At 42.1% G+C, this 25,000-nt stretch overlaps 1 protein-coding gene across 1 annotated transcript in view; it reads left to right on the top strand.

The window, feature by feature from the left end:
* Window positions 1-25,000, top strand: part of pparg (peroxisome proliferator-activated receptor gamma) — a gene marked incomplete at its 3' end in the record, with an annotated part of 44,984 nt that overhangs the window by 18,383 nt on the left and 1,601 nt on the right. Inside the window, exons 2-8 of the mRNA XM_080494920.1 lie at window positions 1,896-2,192; window positions 3,190-3,356; window positions 7,726-7,864; window positions 15,030-15,229; window positions 18,453-18,639; window positions 18,738-18,943; window positions 20,339-20,582. Of these exons, the coding sequence (XP_080351046.1) occupies window positions 1,901-2,192; window positions 3,190-3,356; window positions 7,726-7,864; window positions 15,030-15,229; window positions 18,453-18,639; window positions 18,738-18,943; window positions 20,339-20,582 (1,435 nt within the window). The 5' untranslated portion in view covers window positions 1,896-1,900. The remainder of the gene's footprint in view (window positions 1-1,895; window positions 2,193-3,189; window positions 3,357-7,725; window positions 7,865-15,029; window positions 15,230-18,452; window positions 18,640-18,737; window positions 18,944-20,338; window positions 20,583-25,000) is intronic.

The raw sequence follows: 25,000 nt of genomic DNA, 5'->3' as shown, positions 1-25,000 counted from the left end.
GCCGGTCAATTCAACGTGTGTTAATGCACATTCAAAGCATAAAAATCCAGATAAAGCTTTAGATTTCACTCTTTTCTTTAAACATTACAAATGTGCTGCGACAGATACTTTGCACATTATTAAGTCGTACATCCAAGTCAGTACTTAAACATATTTGACAGTAACTCTTGAGTCTGTGGAATATTTGTAATTTTTATTCACGTCGTTTTGAGAACCAGCTTATCCAACACCTATTTCTGTTTGACAGAACTCAATGTAATTTGCTTTTCTCATGAACTGGTCATGATTGTATTGGCTTACTGTTCTCCTGTAACGTCTCAATGACTGACGACTCTCTAGTATCAACAAACAACTGAATGTTTTCAGCTGTGAACGACAACTCAAACTCAACGTTGGAAGAAAAACTACATTTAAATCATTATGTTGTTGTCGCTGCACCCAGAACCCGATGGAACCACCTATTAAAACACTTATCAGCAGCCGCGGTCACACGGACTGTAAGTGGGCCATAAATAGGATTAGATCATTGTATCTAATTTAAATTATTGGACGTGACGGTGTAAAGCTGTTTATGATCTGATCAGAGTCCGTCGGCTTTCCTCCCACTGCCCCAGCTTTTTCTCACCACGTTCAGCGTTTTTAGAACAACAGTGATGCAAAACTGTTCGATGAAACGGACAACACTGCTTTTAAATCAGGGTCTTTTTCGATAATCCTTCTTCCGGCGCCAACCAATCCACCTTCTACGTCACCCTCCGGTGCAAAGCACTATGGGTACTGACTGACTGAATGGTATATTATGCTTGGTGCCAATAAAACATGACGGCAATCTAATCACGTTCATTCTGTCAACGAGTAAATAGGACAAACCGTACAGAAGAGTATTAGAAAAAAATATATATATAAAAAATCAGAGGCTAAAATAAAAGCTTCATGCACTTGAGAAAAAGTTGAAAATCAAAGTGGAGATACGGTTTTCTGGCCCTGATACTCTTCTGTACAATCTGATCTGTCAGAATTAAATCATCGTAAATTAAACTGACAGACGTGATTGGCTGCATCTTGACGGCGCCTCTTGTGTCCCAGTGTTGACTGACTTCCTGCTGATGGAAACGTTTGCTTTTGCACCAAAAAGACCCAAATAAATGTGCTTTTTACACTTTTTCAGTGAGGTTTGCTTAAAAAAAACAAAAAAAAACGTGCATCCTTTTCTTAGCTTTAAAAATAAACTTTGCATCTATTACCTTATAACTACTTATAACTACCTAACCCTAACCCTTTGTATCTTCACCTGGAATAAATAAAATTATAGGAGAGTGGCACGGGCAAGCACCGAGACTCGAACGTATCCTAGTTATTTGAAATAAAATTCCACATTATCACCACCTGTGGCCTTTAACAAGTGCTGACCAAAAAACACAGTCTTCAGGGATTGATAATAAAATCCTTAGAAGTCAAAAGAAGGTTTCCTGAACAGACGGCGTTCAGTTTCCTAGTCCTTCACAGTTTGTTCTTCACCAAACGCTCCCGTCCGACATCCTTGGCCTGTTTTCAATGTGGTTGGGCAATCAGACCGCGAGCCGCCCAAACAGCAACAGAGGGGGAAGACGGGTGTTTTGAGCAGGACAGACGTTCCTCAAGTTCGTCTTGTTCTCTCCCTGTGACACAATCTGCCTCCGTGTTTACTCGATAACAGACCGATCACTTCTCGACGCTGTTGTGCCAGTTTACGCCTAAATACTGCGGATGTCCCTGAACAAACAAGTACATGGTATTATTTGTCAGACGTTTTCCATCCTGTCCTCACTTTTTTTCTCCTCGCTATTAATCCTTTTGTCTTGTTTGATCAAGGCCACGTATAGCTAACGCACCCCGCGCTCGGTCTGTCCCCACAGCAGACATGGTGGACACCCAGCAGCTCCTCGCCTGGCCGGTTGGTTTCAGTTTGAACGCCACGGACCTGCCGGGGCTGGACGACAGCTCCCACTCCCTGGACATGAAGCATTTGTCCACGTTGGACTACGCCTCCATTTCCTCCTCCTCCATCCCATCCTCCCTCTCTCCCCCGCTCGTATCCTCCATGTCTTCCGCCGGCGTGGCCTACGACCTCAGTCCGCCGCAAATTGAGGAGCACCTGACCAACATGGACTACACAAACATGCACGGCTACAGGACGGAGCCAGACGTGCACAGTGAGTCCAGGCGCTGTTGTGGTTTCATTTGTTGATGGAAACTCATTCAGTAATTTTTTTGTTTTTAGTTTGTGTGAAATTGTTTGGTGTGCAACAATAAGAGAAGGGTTGATCATTGTCTAACCCTAACCCTTCTACCCTAACCCTAACCCTTCTACCCTAACCCTAACCCTACCCCTAACCCTTCTACCCTAACCCTTCTACCCTAACCCTAACCCTTCTACCCTAGCCCTTCTAACCCTAACCCTCCTAACCCTAACCCTTCTACCCTAGCCCTTCTAACCCTAACCCTTCTACCCTAACCCTTCTAACCCTAACCCTCCTAACCCTAACCCTTCTACCCTAGCCCTTCTAACCCTAACCATTCTAACCCTAGCCCTTCTACCCTAACCCTCCTAACCCTTCTACCCTAGCCCTTCTAACCCTAACCCTCCTAACCCTAGCCCTTCTAACCCTAACCCTTCTACCCTAACCCTTCTAACCCTAACCCTCCTAACCCTAACCCTTCTACCCTAGCCCTTCTAACCCTAACCATTCTAACCCTAGCCCTTCTACCCTAACCCTCCTAACCCTTCTACCCTAGCCCTTCTAACCCTAACCCTCCTAACCCTAACCCTTCTAACCCTAACCCTTCTAAACCTATCCCTTCTACCCTAACTCTTCTACCCTAACCCTTCTACCCCTAACCCTTCTACCCCTAACCCTTCTACCCTAACCCTTCTACCCTAACCCTTCTACCCCTAACCCTTCTACCCTAACTCTTCTACCCTAACCCTTCTACCCCTAACCCTTCTACCCCTAACCCTTCTACCCTAACCCTTCTACCCCTAACCCTTCTACCCCTAACCCTTCTACCCCTAACCCTTCTACCCTAACCCTTCTAATCCTATCCCTAATCAAAGTAGTCTGATACTACACGAATGAGACTGTGAAGGGAAAATATGAAAGTTTCAGTTTCCCGTCCGCATGTCTTGACTCGTGACGTCTCGTCTGTCAGATTCAATCAAGCTGGAGCCGGAGTCGCCTCCGCAATACTCCGACAGCCCCGTCTTCTCCAAGCTCCCCGACGAGACGTCGGCAACGGGCTTGAACATCGAGTGTCGCGTGTGCGGGGACAAAGCCTCGGGGTTCCACTATGGCGTTCACGCCTGCGAGGGCTGCAAGGTAGGACACAAACTCAAGGCTCTACCCTCCACACATCCACCCCTCGTCGATACTGCTCTCGTCCAACTCAGGGTTGCTCGGTAAGCTGGAGGCCAGTCGTCAGCCCATCACGAGACGAAGCTCAGAGTCACTAACCGACCGCAAACGCATGGTTGGGGTCTGTAGCAGGAAGCTGTAGGCGTCCCCAGGGAAAACCCACACATGCAACAAGGAGGACATACAAATTCCATTGAGGAAGACTCCCCCGGCTGCGGCTGGAATCAGGGACACTCTGTGAGACTGTTATCCACTACACCGGGGGTGTGGAACATAAGGCCCCCCGAGTCAAAACCGGCCTGCAAAGAGGCTCCAGTCAAGACGTCAAAACAACTGAAGAAATTGATTTTCTTTACCGGGTTTCATAAAGAGTAGAACACACAACACAACACAGCAAGAGCTGCCTCTTTACTAACAAACTACCATTAACCTGAAAGTGTCAGGGCGAGTTTGTAAAAAATTGCATAATGCAACAGCTGTAAGAGATTTTTTTTTTTTTTTTGCTTTTTATTACAATCTACACCAGAACTTATCTTTGGCTTTATGTTGAGATTGTAGTAATTTCCTGTCGATGTTGTTTCAACGTTTTCGTCACGTATACTCTACACCGTTGTGCTTAGAGAAAATACCTCATTAATACATTTAATCATTACATGAATCTACAACGTATAATTAATGGGAGTTTTCCCTTGTGATTAAAAACAAACAAACAAAAAGCTAAACAAATGTATAATATGAAACAAAGAAGAGTGTGGAAGGTTGTTTGTTTTTTTGTTTTTTTAATATATATATAGATATATACGGCTGTGACAGGAAGGGCATCCGTATAAACTCAGCAGTACAGGTCGCAAATGACTAATAGATTTCTTTTATTCAGAGGTTCCTGCACCAGATGGTCACACCGCTTTCGATTTATGTTGAAGAAAGAAGCAGAGGCGTAGGGATCTGCACTGGCGGCTTTAGTTTCAGCCACAGGTGACACGCGTTGGCGGAAGAAGTAGTTCTATCATGCACTGAGACTAAGTGGGCCTTCGCTATCTGTTTGATGTCTGTCACCCTGACCACAAGCCCCGTGCATTTTCCATTCCGCCATTCAACGAAGGCGATTTAACCCTCCAACCTTCGCCATCTGTGGTTCAGACACGATTTCCATATTTTTTGAAATTCTAACACATTATAAGAAGATGGGGGAAAAAACCACCGGTGCTGCAAACATGAGTTTTTCAGAATCTGCAAAAGTAAAAAAAAAAAAAAAAAATACGATGTACAGTATGTCTCGATTAGTTTCGCACCAGTTTTCATGTCTCACCTGTTTCCAGTGTGAAAACAAAAAAACAAAAGTGAACATTTGTGCATGCTGAGGCGGGAAAACGTCCCTGTGAGGAAGTTTGAAGTCACAACGCTGTCGTTTTATTATTTTTTAACAACACCCATGAACGGAAAACGTGATTTTAGTATGAGTGTATCATGAATAACAATATTCTGCAATTATTCACGATTTGAAAATGATTTCATAAAGTGATCAAGTCAAACACAAAGTCGAAGTCGCCCCTCTTTGACAGACACAGACCTGGATAGCTCCCGGGTTTCTGTGTTTCCTCCCGCTTCCAGTAAACGCCGCCGTACCTCCAGAGGCCGAATGAAGGCAGGTACGGCGGTTATTGTTCTGCTAGCGTCTCGGGGGAGAGTCGGCAGGGTCAGCCAAGCAGGCAAAGCACTTAATTGTTTGGAAGCGAGAGAGAGAAAAAAAAAAAAACATTCTTCATTAAGGCGAGGCCTGGACCCCCTTTAACTTCCTCTTTCTTAAAATAACCTACTATTAAAAAAAAAACGGGAACATCTGTGGGCCGTAGGAATGTACATGAGGCTTCACAAGCTCCAGACGTGATTTAGTGAAAAGTCTCCACGCGGAGCTTCCTGCCCTCGGGTTTGTTTGGTTTTTTTCACTGCCGATTTCACGTTCTCTGCTTCAGTGTGTTTCAACCACTGTGCCGCGGCACACCGGTGTTTCCGCGAGATAGAGTCAGGTGTGCCGTGGGAAATTATCCAATTTCACATTTTTTCTAAAAAAAAAACATTTGTGTGCAGAGTAATCATGTATAAATACTGTGGCGAGATTCTTTTCTGCCAGCTGATCACCAGAGGCTTTTATTTTGACATGAACACACACAACCGGAACTTCATAACAGGACGAGACTCCACACAACACATTTCTCACTCCTGGTTTCACACCAACGTCCAACAAACCAAACTAGACAACATAATGAACTATCTGAACCGAGGAACAAAAACACAACACAAACACAAACCAACACACACAACAACCCCGACAATAACCCTCGATAACCTCCGGCAACACGTAACCTGAACTCCCATCATGCCCTGCAGCGACCGACTCCGTGATCGCTACAATACTCTTCGCCACTAGAGGGCAGCACAGAACTTTGCCGGTGAAATGTAAAGTGACAGACGTCAGTGTGGTTCATCTCCACCTCCTGCTACCATCTTGTATCAAAGTACTGTGTCAGTGACAGTGATGGAGAAGTTTTTGAAAACCAGGATCTCAGCTCTTCATCCATCAGGTCCAGGTTTCACACTGAGGGAGTCACTATTAAAAAAAAGTCCTTGCTTTCTGGATTTACTTGATTCCTGTTGATAAAACTTTGATGAGAAAGACTTTATATTGTTAATAGAGGCTACAGAGTTTCACATTTTAACATTTTCGGGTGGTGATGGTGTGACTCCAGAGTTTTCCAAAGAAAAAAGTGTGTCTTGGCTCAAAAAGGTTGAAAAACACTGATGTACTTCATCTGTCTATTGGAAGCTTGGCTAGTTAGCGCAGACACGCTCTGCCGCCGTGGAGGAGTGTGCAGTGGGAGTGTGACCACGGCTGCATAGTTCAAAGCTGAGATAAGCGCCGGCCTTATGGCTTCTTTGGTCCTAAGGTTGAAAAAAAACATCAAAGCACAAATCTGAACCTGAAACACCGTCGACTTTTTATTCATTTATTCATTTATATATTTCTCATATCAATTCCAGAGACCTAAAAAAACAACACGTGCGTTGGTGGAGAAGAAACCTGTAAATGACTCATGCAGTAAATGCAGCGTTTAAATATTTAATCATCACAAATGAAGATGTATTGAAAGAACAACACTTGTTGCTTAAGTATTTCAGTCTTTTTTTTTTTTTTTACATAATAAACACCATAAAAGAAGAAATATGTTCATTCAACAAGTTTGGAGATTTCTAAGCTGTCCAGTTGCATAATTATGAACACAAGAATAACTTATAGAATAATATCTAAAGCAAGCAGGTCATGAGAGCCTTGAAAACAGATGTGAAGATAGTTAAAATTAACTATTTAATGCATTTATGGAACGCGGGGCGTGAATGTTATCAGTTCAAACCAGAGCTTCGTCTCAAGGCTGAATAAATACATAAAGGCAAAGTTTTGAAACGCAACGAGAGTTTTACACACTCAGAGGAAAAATGTCTTCAACTAAACAAAACGACCCGCATTTTACTTTGCATTCTTCCGTCATCAGACCAACGTGTGTGTTTTGTGCTTTTGTGTCTTGGCGTTTAGACTATTGCAACAGTTTGTTTTCATGTCTAAACAAGAAGGAGTTGTCTCGCCTGCAGTTAGCGCAGAGCTCTGCAGCGAGAATCCTGACCCGCACAAACAAGACGACGCACATCACCCCCGTCCTTAAAGCTCTCCATTGGCTGCCGGTGTCCTACAGGACCAATTTCAAAATTCAGATTTTAGCCTTTAGAGCTTTGCACGGTCAGGCTCCTTCTTATATCAGAGACCTGATCCAGCCTTACGCCCCCCAGCCAGGGCTCTGAGGTCTGTGGATCAGAACCTCCTGATGGTTCCACGTACTCGGTTCAAGACCAGAGGAGACAGGTCCTTCCAGGCCGTTGCTCCCAAGCTTTGGAACGATCTCCCGCTCTCTCTGCGTTCTCTTGAGTCTGTTGATTCCTTCAAGGGTCGACTAAAGACCTATTTATTTCTTCAGGCTTTCGCTTAGTTCTTTTAGGGATGTTCTGTATATCAATGTGTTGTCTTGGCCTTTTAAATCTGTATTTGCATTTTATTCCTGTTTTATGTTTTTTACTGAAAATGTGAAGCGCTTTGTGAGCTTGGTCTGAGAAAGGCGCTATATAAATAAAGTTTTACTTACTTTACTTACTTATTTATTTGTCACTTTTGTTAAATTTCCTCAAGAATCTCTGGACATGAACTTGCCGGTAAATTACGTAAATTCGCAGTGACAGGGATGCGTGTGTCCTTTTTTTTTAAAGTTTTTAATTCTTCTTTTTACAGGGTTTCTTCAGACGCACCATCAGGCTAAAGTTGGTGTACGACCACTGCGCTCTTCACTGCCGCATCCACAAGAAGTCCCGCAACAAGTGCCAGTACTGTCGTTTCCAGAAGTGCCTCAACGTCGGCATGTCGCACAACGGTAAGACGCACAATCACTTTTTAATTTTTTTATTATTTATTTATTTTTGTTCACGTTTTATTTACTGATTTGTGTACAAGTAATATATTACTCTTACATTGTGGATCCGTCGCTGTGCCTTTGTCGAGATTGCCATTACTTTTTTATTTATTTATTCATGTTTAATAAAAAAAAAAGACATTTTTAAATACATTACAGTCATTCCAATGTGCTTTTATAAAGAAACTAGAAAAGCCCAACATATCCACATGAGCAAGCAGGTGTGTTTGCGACTGTGGAGAGGAAAAACTCCCACTTTAATTTTTTGTTTTTAAATGTGAAGAGAATCGAAACTTTTATAATTTGGACTCTTAAAATGATGAGATTTCTAGCAAAGTACCAAGACAATCACTGAATACTTTGTGTACATGTTGGGATACCTCAGGTATGGTTTTTGAGAATTCATGAAAATAATGACAACATATGGATCTCACCAACACCTACGTCTTTTATTGATACAAATATTGAGAAAATGTTCACTACATTGAAATATCTGACGTTCAGTAACTCCCAGTGTTTTTATTCAAGCAAATAACACAAGAAATTATTGATTATTTGTTACACTGTTTTTGTTCTCATCACACCTTCAAGTGGCCTGGAAATGGCATCTGAGTCACACTCAGAAAAACACACAAGAAAAAGTGTGGTTGAGTGTGGTTGGCTTGTTTGTTTTCTCCTTTCTTGGAGACGGCGGTCCAGGAAACGCACCTTTACACCTCGCTTACTTCCGATGCCCTCTGAGAGCAGCTGCAACGCTCACCGCACTGCTGCCCAGTTCGTCTGTGACTCGCCTGCAGGAACCTGCACCGCCGCCTTTAAACGGCCTGTGGTCGTCGCGCTGCGTCGTTTCGCTTCCCGTCACCTGCGGCGTGTATCTGCCACACTCAAGACAACAATGTGGGCAATGGCCGACTTTAAATGTGACAATGTGTTGTCTATGGTTCAGTCGCAAATCCACACGCGTAATGAAGGGGAAAAACGGACATATTTTGGAAATTGTCAGGCCATTTCTTTGAACCAAAGATGGGTACAGACACTTTGTCTACTTTTTCTTGATGCAGGTGAAGTAAAAACTGTTGTAATTGTATAAAAACAGCACTCGCGTGTCGTAAAGTTGAATATTTCTGACTAGTGTCACGAGGAATGTCACAGAACACAGTCGTCGTGAGTAAAAACGCCAGTGAATTGTCAGATAAGATCACAAATTCTCCACCTTCAGTGTGTTGAGCTGCAAGAAATCCATCTGAAAGCATCATACCTGCATGGAGGGAATATATTTATTAATATAACAAAGCTTTTAAACAAAATGTACAGAAAGCTAGAGGGTTAGAGAAGTTTATTTAGATTTTTTTCCTTCTTTTACCTTAAGTTCCTATAAATTTTGGTAGGTTTACATAATAGAAGAAATTTAGTGGAAAAGACAAGAATATTCTCCTCACAAAAGACATTCAAATCTGCGTATTTTCCTTATTCGAGCGTTGGAAAGACTGAAAACTCAAAAAGCTTCAAGAGGAGGCCAACTTGAAACCCCCCACAGCAGGAAACTGTCGTCTTCTTCGTCCCCCCGAGTCTTTTTTTTAATTCCCTCGTCACCGTCACATCTGGCCCCGCCTCCCCAGGTGTGTTCCCGCGGCGACCGCGTGACTGAGCCGGCACCGCCACGTCGCGCTCCGCCGACACTTCCACAACTCTCCCGTCAGTTGTGTTGCACCTGTTCAGGGCGGGACGGCGTTTTCACCATTTCAAGTGCAGACTGTGAAAATTCCCAGCATAGCTCCTGTGAACACCTCCCGTCGTGACGACGGCTCGCCTTGACTGTGGATTAGTCCTAAATAAAAAAGAAAGAAATAACGGATACAGTGATGAAATGAAACTTTCTTCTTTATACGTCTCAGTTAAAGTCAATTAGTAAATTAACTTTTTCAATTTTGTATCATGGATCAGACTTTTTTTCATCATTAGTAAAAAGATTTGGAAGCTTTTTGAAAAACGACATGATTAATCATGTCATTTCTCCTTGCTTTGCGTGTCTTTCTAGTGCAGTTGTGATTTCTCATTGACAAAGTTACTTTAAAAAAAAGAATTTGAAATTCACTCAAATTTTGCTCTGCAGCCACAGGATCGCGCACCGTGACAATTATGGGATTTTGTCTTCATTGATGTTGTTGAAAAAGCTGCAGGAATGCATCCCCCCCCCAAAAAAAAAAACAAAAAAAACAAAACTGAAGAGACAAGTTTCAAGTTTATTTGCCATTTGTGGTATTGGTATGTGAACCACATTGCAAAACAAGGTGCAGAGAGTTCATAAAGTGCGCTGTCAACATCAAAAGACAATTAACGATAAAAAAACAAACAATCAGCGCCACATTAAACCTTCTATTGTTAAAATACGGTGCAATAAAAGTCCCTGTATCTTTTCCCTGAAGGAAGTAACGGAGCAAACACAAAGCGACAGGACGACACAGACATGCTCACAGGGAAAACATGCAAACTGCTCCCACCCACATGGAAAGAACCTATATAAACATATATGTTTTAATATAGGTTTTGATATAGGTTTTGAATATATGTGACATATATAAAATTGGCAATTTTCCTATATTTTATGTACATATATGAACATATATGTACATATATGCAGTATATATGGTCATATATGTACATATATGCAGCATATATGGTCATATATGTACATATATGCAGCATATATGGTCATATATGTGCATATATGCAGCATATATGGTCATATATGTGCATATATGCAGCATATATGGTCATATATGTGCATATATGCAGCATATATGGTCATATATGTGCATATATGTACATATATGCAGCATTTATGTGCATATATGTACATATATGTACATATATGCAGCATTTATGTGCATATATGTACATATATATTGTCATATATGCAGCATATATGTGCATATATGTACATATATATTGTCATATATGCAGCATATATGTGCATATATGCTGCATATATGCAGCATATATGTGCATATATCGTCATATAGGTTCTTTCCATGTGGGCAGTAAGGCTCTCTAACCAGACGGGCTCTTCTCGTGCTCGCCGCGCGGCGGTATGCCGTACAACCCGCCTCCATATGTCATGGTGACCGGAGCCTTCCTGAGAAGTGGAGCAGGGCTTTATTGGCAGCCTTCTCTCCCACACTTGTCGGGTTTTGTCTCGGGACGGCTGCCAAACCACAGCTGACGACAGATACTGGACGCCGGCCCGTGTTTTTAGTTACGGCGTGACTTCACCTGAAAAGCTGCGGTAGAGCAAGATGTGGCCTGCTGGTTAGCAAACCGGTTAGAAAAAAAAAAAAAAGAGATAATGCTTGTGAATTATACAGCTTAAATGGTTTTCATCGCTCCTCATCGTGGTCGGCGTACTGAAGTGGCCTCCAGTCGGTTTGCATGTACGGATGATTTCGTCGGAGCGAAATTGAGTGGAAGTGAAAAGCAGGGACTGCACCTTGGGCGGGCGTTACAATTATACTTGATTATTGAGCGCACTGGCGTGGCTGTTTGCTATCCAGTATTGGCATCGTGTGCTTGTCTGTTTGTAATTACAGTTTAGATTACATGACCTCAACACTGGAATTAGACCGTACAAGTCAAGTGTTGTTGTCGGGCGCATGGGAAATGACATTATTTCCATTGTATTGGTTGTGGAGCTGGCGATTATTGGGGTTACGATAAGAAAACAACTTTGTAATTGTTGTAAAACCCTGGCCCCATAAACTACTACTCTCGAGTGGACGTTTTGAGATTTACTGCCGTCTCTCTGACTCCACAGTCGTTTCATAACCGCGTTGGGGAAAAAAAACCTGCCAATCATTGACGTCTCCTCTGATTCCTACAATCTGCTGTGTCACTGCGGCGGGCTCGCTGCCCGGCAGCTTGGCTTTCTGTGTTCACTCGCTCAGGGTGTGCATTCGTCACATAGCCGGCGTTGCGCAATCAGGAGCGCCGGATAATTAATGACTTCCACCGGCATGTGAAGAGCGGTTTAATTATTTCCCACCTCGGCATTAGATTTCACTTCATTCTCGCATAGATTTAGTAGACAAGCGATGAGCATTAAGCAAACTAAATTTAAACACCAGAAATAAATAAAAATCAAGATTAAAACATAAAATGGATATAGAGAGAGAAAAAAGTCATTTTTAAAGCAAATATTAAAGCACAGGCAACGGAAATCATTTAAAAATCGATTTAAAAGCTTCACAATATGTCTCGGGATGTTTGTTAAAACTGTTTTAAGGCGACGCTTCTCTTGCTTTTCTCACTTTTAGTTTTAAATCTGTAGCGTCAAACCGCTGCAAAAACACGTTTCACTGTATTTTGCATTTTTTAAAAAAAAATAGTTTCATGTTGAGATCGCAAAAATGTCGAGTTCTTCACAACGTAATCATGCACGTAAAACGAAAAGGAAAATTTAGGACTCGTCTTAAAACCGGCACAACGAGGCAACGGGTCTTTGGTTAAATGGAAAATCCGTCCATCTGTCTTTGTCGGTCGTACCTGTTTGTAAACGTGCGGCGTGACGTTTACCTGCAGGGAGGAGGGAGGAGGGAAGGAGGGGAGGAGGGAAGGAGGGAAGGAGGCACTTTAGTTTTTCAGGTTTCCAGTGAGCTCATCGCCGGCACATTAACTAAATAGACTAAACGTTGTAATTGCCTCATGGGCGCAGGAGCATTTATCATGTGTTGCTGACAGATTTCTTTTTTTTTTTTTTTGTGTTGTTTTTTGTTTTTCTTCCACTGAAATTTGGCAGCAGGAAGATTGTGACTCATTTTTGAACAGTTTCGACTTCGTGTCTCTGCCCATTACGTCCCGTCTCCCCACGACCACAGCAGATTTCTATGTTTGATTAGGCATTAACATGCACGAGTGTTACTCCTGATCTAATAGGAATTAAAATTTTATGTATTTTTTCTGTTTCGCTCCAATATTTTAGCGACACCGGGTTTGTTTTCTTTAGCGGCCGGGTCATTTTGTGGACATTAGCTGCTGATCCCTGTACAAATATTAGAGAGGTGATAAAGAAGTTAAACAAACATCGACAAAGCTCCACGACAAGGAAGAAGCCGCACAGATTCACCCTGAATCACAATAAAAACAAAGTGGAGATTTGAAAACCAAAACGATATTTCAGGTTTTACTGATTCAAAGGTGAAGACCTGAGCTGGGCGGGACGGAGGAGGAACACTAATTACTCAATAAAAGTTTATTGCTCATTGTCGCATACAAAACGACATAAAACAAACCAGTGGAGCGTTTTTTTTTTTACGACGACGCTACTTTCATCCGTTGCGTGTTGTCGACGACGGGAGGCCCAATAAAGCGTGTTGACAAACCTCTTCGATTAGATTCTTTTGTCGTGTAAAGAATGTCGCATCAATCCAGAGGACTTTGAGCATATTGGAATCGGGAAGTAACGCAGAATTCCACACGTCGCTTCACTGTCTGGAAGCCAGAAATATTGTCATGCGACCTTAAAGTCCTAGTGAAATGAAAATTCCACCTCCAAAACACTCTGGTGTCTCTTCTAGGGACGTTTTTCCTGCTAACTGGCTGAATGGTAAAATGTTAAAACACGGCAATCTGCGAGAAAATAGCGGATAAACGGCGCTATTTCCTCTGCTGGGCGGAGCTTCTGACAATAATAGAGTGACATCACGAGTTGTGCACACGCCCAAGTTGTGTTTACATTATGGAGGATCAGAGTTTTGACCACGAAGAGGCTGAATTGAACCAGATTTCATCATCATGGTCATTTCAAACCCAGTGATTGATGAAGAAGACACAGAAGGTGGTTCTGCCATCGGTGACCCCGTCTGGAACATGTTTGAGGAAGCAGAAGACGCTTCGTCCTCCATTCGTCCTCGTCTCCTCGCCTCAGCAGCGCCAGTTTTCACCTTTGAGGCTTTGAGTTCTGACTTTTGGCAGAACGACCGGCTTCCTGGATCCAACACATCCAAGAGCTTTTCTGACTGTGGAATCACCGAAGATGAGTCCAGGTGTTACTTGATCGTCTATTAGCCGCCCGAGCTAGCGGCTCCCGGCTAGCCGCTCCCGCCGCTTGTGCTCGTTTTCTCCTCTCTCGGCCTCTTCCAGGCTCAATCTTTCATCAAGGCTCATAAAACGCCGACTATAACTTCAAAACACTGTAAAAACTTGGATATTTAAGAGGAAACAAGCCGATATAAACACAACAGATGGAGATCTGCACAACTCGTTACATCACGCCCACGAAGAAGAAGGATTCCCCCGACTTCCTCGGCTGGAGATTCAAAATTCAAATAACTTTGTTATGCGACAACAGTGGTGGGGCAGAGTCGGAGGAACCTTACAAGTAGAACCCCAACTATCGTTTTTTTGCAAAGTAGTGTTTTACATTTCACTGGGACTTTAACTGAACTCGGTGGGTTAAATGGGTTTTGTGACAAAAGTAAGCGATGATGTGAATTAAAAAAAAAAAAAAAAAAAGACATTGAGACCTGAGATCAAACTCTGCAGCAGGAAAAGCTATCCCCGCCCGTGACTGCTAACGTTGGCGCTCTCCGACTCGGCGTTAGTGAATAAACCCGGGTTTTATGCAGCTCAACGTCCAGATTAAGTGTGAGGCGGACATACGTGTTTTCTTGCTTTGGATAATTCTAAATACACAAATACTTTGTGCCGACTTGACGGGGGGGGGTTACGGCGGAGGGCATGCGAGTTCACGCGGGTTGCGTCTCGCGCTACTTCGGTTACGCCTCGCCGTCACGCTCGCAGCTCGAACGGGTCGACCTCGAACGCTTCTGGACTGCGAGAGGAAAGGATTCTAAACTTCGGGGGGCCTTGAACTTGGAAGTTTTGGGTTTTTTCTTTCAGCGTCGCGGGGGCGCTGACCTCGACGCCACGCGGCTCGTTACTCACTACAAATAAAAACCAATAACAAACAGTTTGGCTCGCTGTTAACTACTAATACTTGCTGAGCTGATTTCCTAACCTTGACACAAACCCCCCCCCCCCGGGGCGCCATGTTTTATGCATTTCGTCCAAATATGTAAATTGACGGTGCAAATCATGCGCTTGCTTCGTGTCTTGTCTTCTCCCTCCGCAGCCATTCGCTTCGGCCGGATGCCCCAGGCGGAGAAGGAGAAGCTGCTGGCCGAGTTCTCGTCCGACATGGAGCACTTGCACCCGGAAGCGGCGGACCTCAGGGCGCTGGCCCGGCTCCTGTACGAGGCCTATCTGAAATACTTCCCCCTCACCAAGGCCAAGGCCAGGGCCATCCTCTCTGGCAAGACCGGGGACAACGTGGTGAGGAGGCGCCGCGCGCCCTATACGTTTCTCAGAAAACACCTTTTTTTTTTTTTATTCCCAAAAAAAAAAGATGTTTCTTTTCCAATGCAGGAAAAAAAACTGGAGAAATAAGTCAAACACACAGATTTAGAGGGATTTAAAGGACGGGAAAATAAAGATTAGACATTGAAGTTCAAAGTGGAACACAGAAGCGGTGTTGCCAGATTGGGGCGTCTCTCTCTCCCCCCAATTTTATTGATTGATTTATTTAAGCGCACTTTTGTGTTCATGACGTGTTATTTTTTTATACAGTTTCACTGTTTCAACATGATTTCTACCGTGATTGATTTTTTTGGGGGGCGTATGTGACTTTTACATGTTTTTTTTAAATGAAAAGACGACTGTTGGAAACGCTGAAATCACTCGATTTTAAGAGAAATGCGAGCTGAAGAGAAATTCAACCCGTTTCTTATTTTTTGTTAAATAATATATATGTATCTTAACTCGGATTACATCAAAAAAAGAATACATTTCCCTTATCTGATGAGGTTCACGGCTTTAATGAGAGTTAAATCATTTCAAACGCCTGCGGTGTGTTTCCAGTGCGTCGTCGTCACGCCCCCCCCCCCCCCCCCCGGGGTTTCTTTCAGATGAAATCTTTCCAGGCTATTATTTGCTGCTCGAACACGAAAAGCGGACGGACCGGTTCCTGCGCGTCTCGGTTCCTCCGACGCGTCTCCGATTTCAGCGGTCAAGCGACGGGAGTCTCGTCGTCACGAAACCAAAAGAAACATTTAGACGACTGAGTTGTTGTTTTTTTTTAACATTGCGTCTGTTTGTGGAGATGAAAAATTAAAGGATTAAAACATAAAATACCACAAAACTGAATAGATCTTCTTACGTACTTTTCACTTAATGGAGCAATTTTAACCAAGTCGGCTTGAGCTTTTCTATGGAAAAGAAAAAGTGGCAATTATTTTTCGTTAAATGTATTCGGAATGCAGATTTAATCACCTGAGAAAATTACGTGATTTGCAAGAAGAAATTGAACGTAACAAGTACTTGGTGCTGACTGAGTGCGTCTTTCTTAATTCAGACGCGCGTGTTGGAACTTGCGGAGGGGAAAATTTAGCGTAATGACAGTTTTTTGGTTAAATGCAGGTGAATCATGTGACGTGTCCGGTCCGGATCATAATAAGCGATTATTGTAAAGTACGAAATAGTCGACTGATTTGCTTCGAATGTTCAGGATCATTATTGTAACCATGTAGTATTATTGGGTATTTATACCGTATGTGTGTGATTTTAAGTTCTCGCGCAATTCTAACCAATAATCACAATTTCCATTGTGTATTTTTTTTAATATATATATTCACATCCGTGCTTTAAACATACATGATTTATACAGGTACAATAAACCAAAAATTCTGCTTTCATGGACCAATTAGTTTAGTTGAAAGTCAGAATGTTAGAAGTAACAAACAGCAGTTAGAGTTCGTGGTATTTTAAAGGTATTTCCACCACCTTTACATGAATATAGACGAATAAAAACCCCGATTTCTACCTATAGATTCAAAGCTGCTGTGTTCTTTAGTCTGTCGCGTCTCTCTCAAGGTTTCTCCGTCTTGTTTTGACTGCTTCTGCAGCGATAGCGGCTAAATGACACTGAATCGCCTCTTTGTTTGAGACACTCGCAGGTTGTTTACTAAACCACCGCCAGACTCCTCAAACAAAGTGGGAGTCGGTGAATTTAGCTTTCGGGGAATATTGAGGTGCTTTTTTCTTAACGTGCTCGGCCTTGATGTGGGTTTGTGTTTTATCCGCAGGAAACTCGTCTCTTTGTTTTATTATTTCTTTTCTTTTTGGTTTCCGCCCTGATTGATTGCACCTATTTTCAAAAGCGGGGTTGTAAACAGCAGTTGCAGTATGTGTGAAGATTATTTCTCCTTTATTTGTAGGTGAAGATTGTGAGAACAGCAGCATAAACAACCCATCATTTCCTTTAGAACAACAAAGCACCTGTACTCTTTTCTTCTTTTTTTTTTTTTAAATGCTGCTTTGTGTGTCTTTTGTGTCCCGTACAAAGCATGTACACACACACACACACACACACACACACACACACACACACACACACACACACACACACACACACACACACACACACACACGTGGTTGTTGGTTCCCCTCCATTAATAAAAGAAAAACACACAATGGTCACAGAAATAACTTGAATCTGACAAAGGTAATAAGAAATAAAAATTCTATAAAAATCAAGCAATGAAAATCAGACATTAGTTTTGAATTGTGGTTCAACGGAATTATAAAAAAAAAACAAACTCATGAAAAAGGCCTGGAAAACATTTTTTTGGAATATAATTTCAATAATTCGTAATTGTATTATAATTTAATCTGAGCATAAGACTTAATGTAATCTCTATAAGACTATCAAGGTATTCTAGAGAGAAATGTGCTACCCAGGGTTTTTTTTCTTTTTTTTAATAATTCTGTTGAACCACAATTCAAAACTAATGTCTGATTTTCATTGATTGATTTTTATAGAATTTTTATTTCTTATTACCTTTGTCAGATTCAAGTTATTTCTGTGACAATTATGGGTTTTTCTTTTATTAATGAATTAAACAGAATTTTATTTTTATTTTTTTAACAATTCAGTTGAACCGCAATTAAAAAGCAAGATTTCCATTGCGGAAGCACTTCACAAGTAATCCAGTTATTGTCTAGATGCTCTAGATGCTTTATATGATTTTGATTTTGATCCTCGTCGGATTTTTTCCAAATCCTTATATTTTTCTTTTCAGGCCAAATCGTGGCTCCCCGCCCTGCTAACAGGTTCTGTGACCTCGCCTGGTCTTAATGTCGGAGGACAAAGGAGTCCATTCTTCAGGAGCTGATTAATTGTTTCATAATTTCGGAAAAAAAAATCACCTGCTGAACATCTTCTGTTCTTTTCCTTCCGCCTCACAAGGTGTAGAAGGAAATGTCAGCTCTTTGTCGTCCTGCCACTCACTCATCACTGCTGCGTGTTTCTGGAAAGTCTCAGTTTAGAGACGGAAAGTTCAGTTCCGCTTCATTTCCCCGGGAGCTGAGCTCCTCCGGGTTGTTGTTTTTTTTTTTTTTATTTTATTTGTAGAACATCTGCAGCTCACGTGTCCTCAGAAGACGGGGAATCTCACATTTACTTCTTCTTCCTTTGTTGTTTTTGTTTATTTCCCCCCAGCCTTTTGTCATCCATGACATGAAGTCTCTGATGGAAGGGGAGCAGTTCATCAACTGCAGGCAGGTGCCCATCGCTGACCAGCACCACCACCAGCACCACCACCAGCACCACCAGCAGCACCACCAGCAGCACCACCAGCACCACCAGCAGCAGCAGACGGCCTCCAGCCCAGCAGGGGGCCCCGGAGGTCAGCAGGAACAAATGACTCATCCACTGATGTGACATCATCCTCATCCTCACCACGCGCTAATTGTTCATCTCTCTCTCTCTCTCCCTCGCCACCAGTTTTCGGGGTCAAAGGCCCGGGGGCGTACCCCATGTCGGACCTGGGCGTGGTGGGGATGTCGAGCGTGTGCGGCGCCGACGCCCTGGACACCGCCGAGCTGCGCTTCTTCCACAGCTGCCAGTCGCGGTCGGCCGAGGCGGTGAGGGAGGTGACCGAGTTCGCCAAGAGCATCCCCGGGTTCGTCGAGCTGGACCTCAACGACCAGGTGAGGCTCTGGACCGGGCCTCCGTTGATGACGGGAAGACGTTCAGATCTTGCTTTTATTTTGGTTGCTTGTTTCAGTTGTTTTTCAAACACCGGTGTTTCCGCGAGATCTAGTCAGGTGTGCCGTGGGAAATTAGCCAATTTCACATTTTTTTCTAAAAAAAAAACATTTGCTCTCACAGCCGCTGTCAGCTGAGAGAGCAGTGTGAAGAGTAATCATATATAAATACTGTGGCGAGCGCTGTGGAAGAATCGCTCTGAGTCGAGATTCTTTTCTGCCAGCTGATCACCAGAGGCTTTTATTTTGACATGATCACACGCAAGCGGAACTTCATAACAGGACGAGACTCCACACAACACATTTCTCACTCCTGGTTTCACACCAACATCCAACAAACCAAACTAGACGACTTAATGAACTATCTGAACCGAGGAACAAAAACACAACACAAGCACAAACCAACACACAACAACCCTGACAATAACCCTCCATAACCTCCGGCAACACCTAACCTGAACTCCCATCATGCACTGCAGTGACCAACTACGTGAAGCTACAATACTCTTCACCACTAGAGGGCAGCACAGAACTTTGCCGGTGAAATGTAAAGTGACAGACGTCAGTGTGGTTCATCTCCACCTCCTGCTACCATCTTGTATCAAAGTACTGTGTCAGTGACAGTGATGGAGAAGTTTTTGAAAACCAGGATCTCAGCTCTTCATCCATCAGGTCCAGGTTTCACACTGAGGGAGGCACTATTAAAAAAAGTCCTTGCTTTCTGGATTTACTGGATTCCTGTTGATAAAACTTTGATGAGAAAGACTTTATATTGTTAATAGAGGCTACAGAGTTTAACATTTTAACATTTTCAGGCGGTGGAGTGACTCCAGATGTTTCCAAAGAAAAAAGTGTGTCTTGGCTCAAAAAGGTTGAAAAACACTGGATTATTTTGTTGCTACGTATCCAACTACTACTGAATCAACCCATCTTGAAATTAAAACCTCAATATGGTTCAAAAAGCTAACCAACATTTTCCCATTTACCATCATTTACTTATTTTTGAAAATGCAAACGGCCTAAAATGCAACACGAACGTCCCCGGAAGCCTTCGGCCTGCATGGTTTTTCCTATTAGTTTCCACTGCGGCGTCTCCCTGCAGTCAGTTCTGATTCTAGGTGCTGTTTTCTACGTTAATCTCACCCTGGTCGACGAGATTTTTTTATTGAAATATCGGTCATTTCTCCTTTACAGTGAAAACACTTTAATTTGAAAGTTCTGATTCATCCGTGGTCTCACATAATATTTTAATCTCTTCTTTTTTATTCTTTTTCAAACGAGCTGGTTTTTTTTGATCCGCCTTCCGACTCGCAGCGAGTAATCCCGTTGGCCTTCCAGGTGACCTTGCTGAAGTACGGCGTGATCGAGGTGCTGATCATCATGATGTCGCCGCTCATGAACAAGGACGGGACGCTGATATCCTACGGGCAGATTTTCATGACGCGGGAGTTCCTGAAGAGCCTCCGGAAGCCGTTCTGTCAAATGCTGGAGCCCAAGTTCGAGTTCTCCGTCAAGTTCAACGCGCTGGAGCTGGACGACAGCGACATGGCGCTGTTCCTGGCCGTCGTCATCCTCAGCGGCGGTGAGTGTGGCGCCGGCGCGAGACACGGGGTCTTGAATCGGGTTCGGTAGCGACTCAAAAAAAAAAAAAAAGAAGCCAAACGTTCCACTGAATCGCCACGTCGTAAAACACATTATCTATTAGCGCCGTCTGTTTACGGCCGTTTCTTCTACGTTTAGACAATCTGTCGCCAGCCTTGACCCAGTTTATCAGTGGCGCAGAATCGATATCTTGATATATCGATCAGCTCGCCTCGATAACGACGCAAAAACAATGTTTGTCCGTGAGCTGGAGCCGTTATATTGACAGTGCGACTCTTTTTACAACTTTAACGGACTGTAAAACCACAGTGTGTGAAAATAAATGAAGGAAATACAAATTAAGTACCTTCCTCTGTCCACCGGAGCTTTACGGCTGACGCGTGTTTTAAAAAAGTGTGGTCTCTGTTTTACGTTATTTATTCGTTAAAAAATACAAAAAGACACGAAATTCCACGATCCCAAACGCAGTTCGTACACGGTCAGAAAAACCTTGTACGCCTTTATGAGGCTCCTAAAACTCCCCGAGCCTCAAAAACGAACCTTAACTCCTTAAAGCTACAGGCTCTTATTTTTATCCACCACACAAATAACCATGAGATCATAACGTTCGTGTGCAACGTCAAAAATGCAAATATTAATATTTTACAACGTAAATTAACTTTTTTTTTTAAATACGATTAAATAATGTAACTAATATAAATCCAAAATGTACTGTACCACGACCTGAAATGTACGGTGGCCCTGAAGTGCAAACCACAACAACAAATTCCAAAAACACAACTGCAAAAGACCGAGGTCGCTGGGAACGACGTCAGTCGCTCCGTTTCCTTCCGGAAATAACGCAGGAAAATAAAAAAGTGTTTCCACTCGATGAGAACTGGAGAAATAAGTCAAATTTAGAGTGACGAGAACGATCGGCACCGAGGGATTCAATAATACAGATTAAACATTCAAATTCAAAGTGGAACACAGAAGCGGTGTTGCCAGATTGGGGCGACTCTCCCCCCAATTTTATTTATTTATTTAAACGCATTTTTGTGTTCATGACGTGTTATTTTTTTATACAGTTTCACTGTGGTTGATTTTTTTGGGGGGGCGTGTGTGACTTTTACATCGTGTTCAGGCTGGAAACGGCGAATCAGATCTGGCAACCCTGTCCAGACGCCTTCAAAAAGCCAGAAAATGGTTAAAAACGTTACCATTTCTGTCATTTACTCTATTTTTTAGAGGATTTCTTTCTCTTTTTTTTTTTTACTGGATTGTTTATTCTTTTTATTTGTACTTATTCTATTTTCTTGTGCTCTTTTTTTTTTTTGCTCCTGTTTAGATTTACACATGTTTACATATTTTTAATTCTTTCATTTTATAATTCTGCACCTTATTACCGTGAGCTGTTGCAAGGTTGTGTTTACTTTACTTTACTTTACTTTACTTTACTTTACTTTAAAAAGTAATAGTGGCAGTGGTAATAGTTTATTCGGTCAACTAAATAGAAAATGCAACAACAGAGAGAGAGAGAAAACATTCTATACACATTAAATAAATTAATTCAGTCGTGTTTTTTAAAAAAAAAGGCAGATTTGATGTCTTTAAAAAAAAACAAAAATCAACTTTTCACACCCGAGCGTTTCTCCTCTCAGGTCCTCGCTTTAGTATTGTCGATTAGCGTGTAGTTGTTTGATTCAAATGAAAACGTGTCCTTGAGCAGCCGGGAGGAAATAAAGCGGTCATTTGAATCAGTCATTAACTTAAACGGCTCCGATGATAGCCGGAGGCCAGATAAAGCGGCCGTTTGAACGCGGCACCGGGACGACTTGAGTCTGCGACCGGCGGCGATACGAGTGTTTGTTCAGGACGAATCCATCATGTGGGTCTGACGGATTTATTCCATATCGTGGTTCTGAGTTGGCGACGATTCAGCGCCGTTCACAGTTCAGGCCATAAAAGAGGAACCTCACGAAGCTCACACCCGCTTTTCCTATTCCACTTCTGGTTTTTTTTTTTTTCCAGTTTCATTTAGGAAGCGCCTTTGACGTCTGTAATTTGACACCGGCTTCCAAAATCGAGTTCGCTCTTTGGTTATTAGACAAGTTAATTTGCATTGTTTGTACATGAGGAGATTCAAGGAAATACATGAAATGACATTAAAACAAGATATTAAAAGAAAAATAAAAGCTCATTTTTAAAAGACAAATAAATACAGAGAAGAATCAGAATAAAGCTGATTAAAAAAAATGCATTTGGAATAGTGGAAATTCACGCAGCTGTGAAAATCCACGTTGTTTCTACTGAAGGAGCGTTAAAAAATAAACTCCCGGGTCAATTGATGCACGTTTACCTGAAATGACAACGCGGCTCATTTGCATAACGTGACAGGAAGCAGTTTAGACTTTTAATCTTTAAAACCAGTTTTCAAACATTGTTGAAAGGACAAATTAATCCAGTTATAATATTAAAATACCGGATGTGTTTTGTGTGTCTGATGTGTGATTTGTGGCGAGTTGAAGGTAAAACACCTGATCCTGAGTCATGTGACGACTGACACTGCTTTCCTATTGGTCAAGACTCGACCCCAAGCAGCCAATCAGGAAATGTTATATATATATATATATTTGTTGTATTGGCTGCTGTAACAGTTGTTTGTTATGATTTAGCAGCTTGTTTTTGTACAAAAACGCCTGGAATTTCTTATATTTTTATATAAACAGTTGCATCTCAATGTGTTTATTTCTATTTTCTGTTTCTGTATTTAAAAGTGGGACGGTGCAATTTCATAAAACACAAGGTTAAAAAAAAAAAAAAGCCATCATCTGTAGCCCGCTGGCCGTGATGTAGAAAGGCAATAAAATACAATAAAAAAACAGTAAAATACATGCAAACAATTAAGAAAACACAACATATTGGATACGCTTTCTAAGTTGTGAAAATCTTTCATTACACACGTTTGTGGCTCTCAATCTAAAAAATAAAAATAAAATGTCCCCAATTTTGTACGATTTTTTTGGTACTTGGAGGTCGGATGTGTTCAGCCAGGATTTGTAAATAATTAAGAAGAAGAAGAAGAAGAAACTTTATTTATATAGCAGCTTTCACAGATAAAATCACAAGCTGCTTCACAGACGCATAAAAACAATCAAATAGTACGGACACAGTAAAATAGTATGGACGCAGTAAATAGTATGGACACAGTAAATTAGTATGGACACAGTAAAATAGTATGGACGCAGTAAAATAGTATGGACACAGTAAAATAGTATGGACACAGTAAATAGTATGGACACAGTAAATTAGTATGGACACAGTAAAATAGTACGGACGCAGTAAAATAGTACGGACGCAGTAAAATAGTACGGACGCAGTAAAATAGTACGGACGCAGTAAAATAGTACGGACGCAGTAAATAGTAGGGACGCAGTAAAATAGTACGGACGCAGTAAAATAGTACGGACGCAGTAAATAGTACGGACGCAGTAAAATAGTACGGACGCAGTAAAATAGTACGGACGCAGTAAATAGTACGGACGCAGTAAAATAGTACGGACGCAGTAAAATAGTACGGACGCAGTAAATAGTACGGACGCAGTAAATAGTAGGGACGCAGTAAAATAGTAGGGACGCAGTAAATAGTAGGGACGCAGTAAATAGTATGGACACAGTAAATTAGTATGGACACAGTAAAATAGTATGGACGCAGTAAAATAGTATGGACACAGTAAAATAGTATGGACACAGTAAATAGTATGGACACAGTAAATTAGTATGGACACAGTAAAATAGTACGGACGCAGTAAAATAGTACGGACGCAGTAAAATAGTACGGACGCAGTAAAATAGTACGGACGCAGTAAATAGTAGGGACGCAGTAAAATAGTACGGACGCAGTAAAATAGTACGGACGCAGTAAATAGTACGGACGCAGTAAAATAGTACGGACGCAGTAAAATAGTACGGACGCAGTAAATAGTACGGACGCAGTAAAATAGTACGGACGCAGTAAAATAGTACGGACGCAGTAAATAGTACGGACGCAGTAAATAGTAGGGACGCAGTAAAATAGTAGGGACGCAGTAAAATAGTAGGGACGCAGTAAAATAGTAGGGACGCAGTAAAATAGTACGGACGCAGTAAAATAGTACGGACGCAATAAAATAGTACGGACGCAGTAAAATAGTACGGACGCAGTAAAATAGTACGGACGCAGTAAAATAGTACGGACGCAGTAAATAGTACGGACGCAGTAAATAGTATGGATGCAGTAAAATAGTATGGACGCAGTAAAATAGTACGGACGCAGTAAAATAGTACGGACGCAGTAAAATAGTACGGACGCAGTAAAATAGTACGGACGCAGTAAATAGTACGGACGCAGTAAAATAGTACGGACGCAGTAAAATAGTA

The sequence above is a fragment of the Blennius ocellaris genome, assembly GCF_963422515.1.
Source record: "Blennius ocellaris genome assembly, chromosome: 4".
In the NCBI taxonomy this organism is placed as follows: Eukaryota; Metazoa; Chordata; class Actinopteri; order Blenniiformes; family Blenniidae; genus Blennius; species Blennius ocellaris.
Note: the sequence above shows the minus strand (reverse complement) of the source record. Positions and strands in the feature narration are given on the sequence as shown.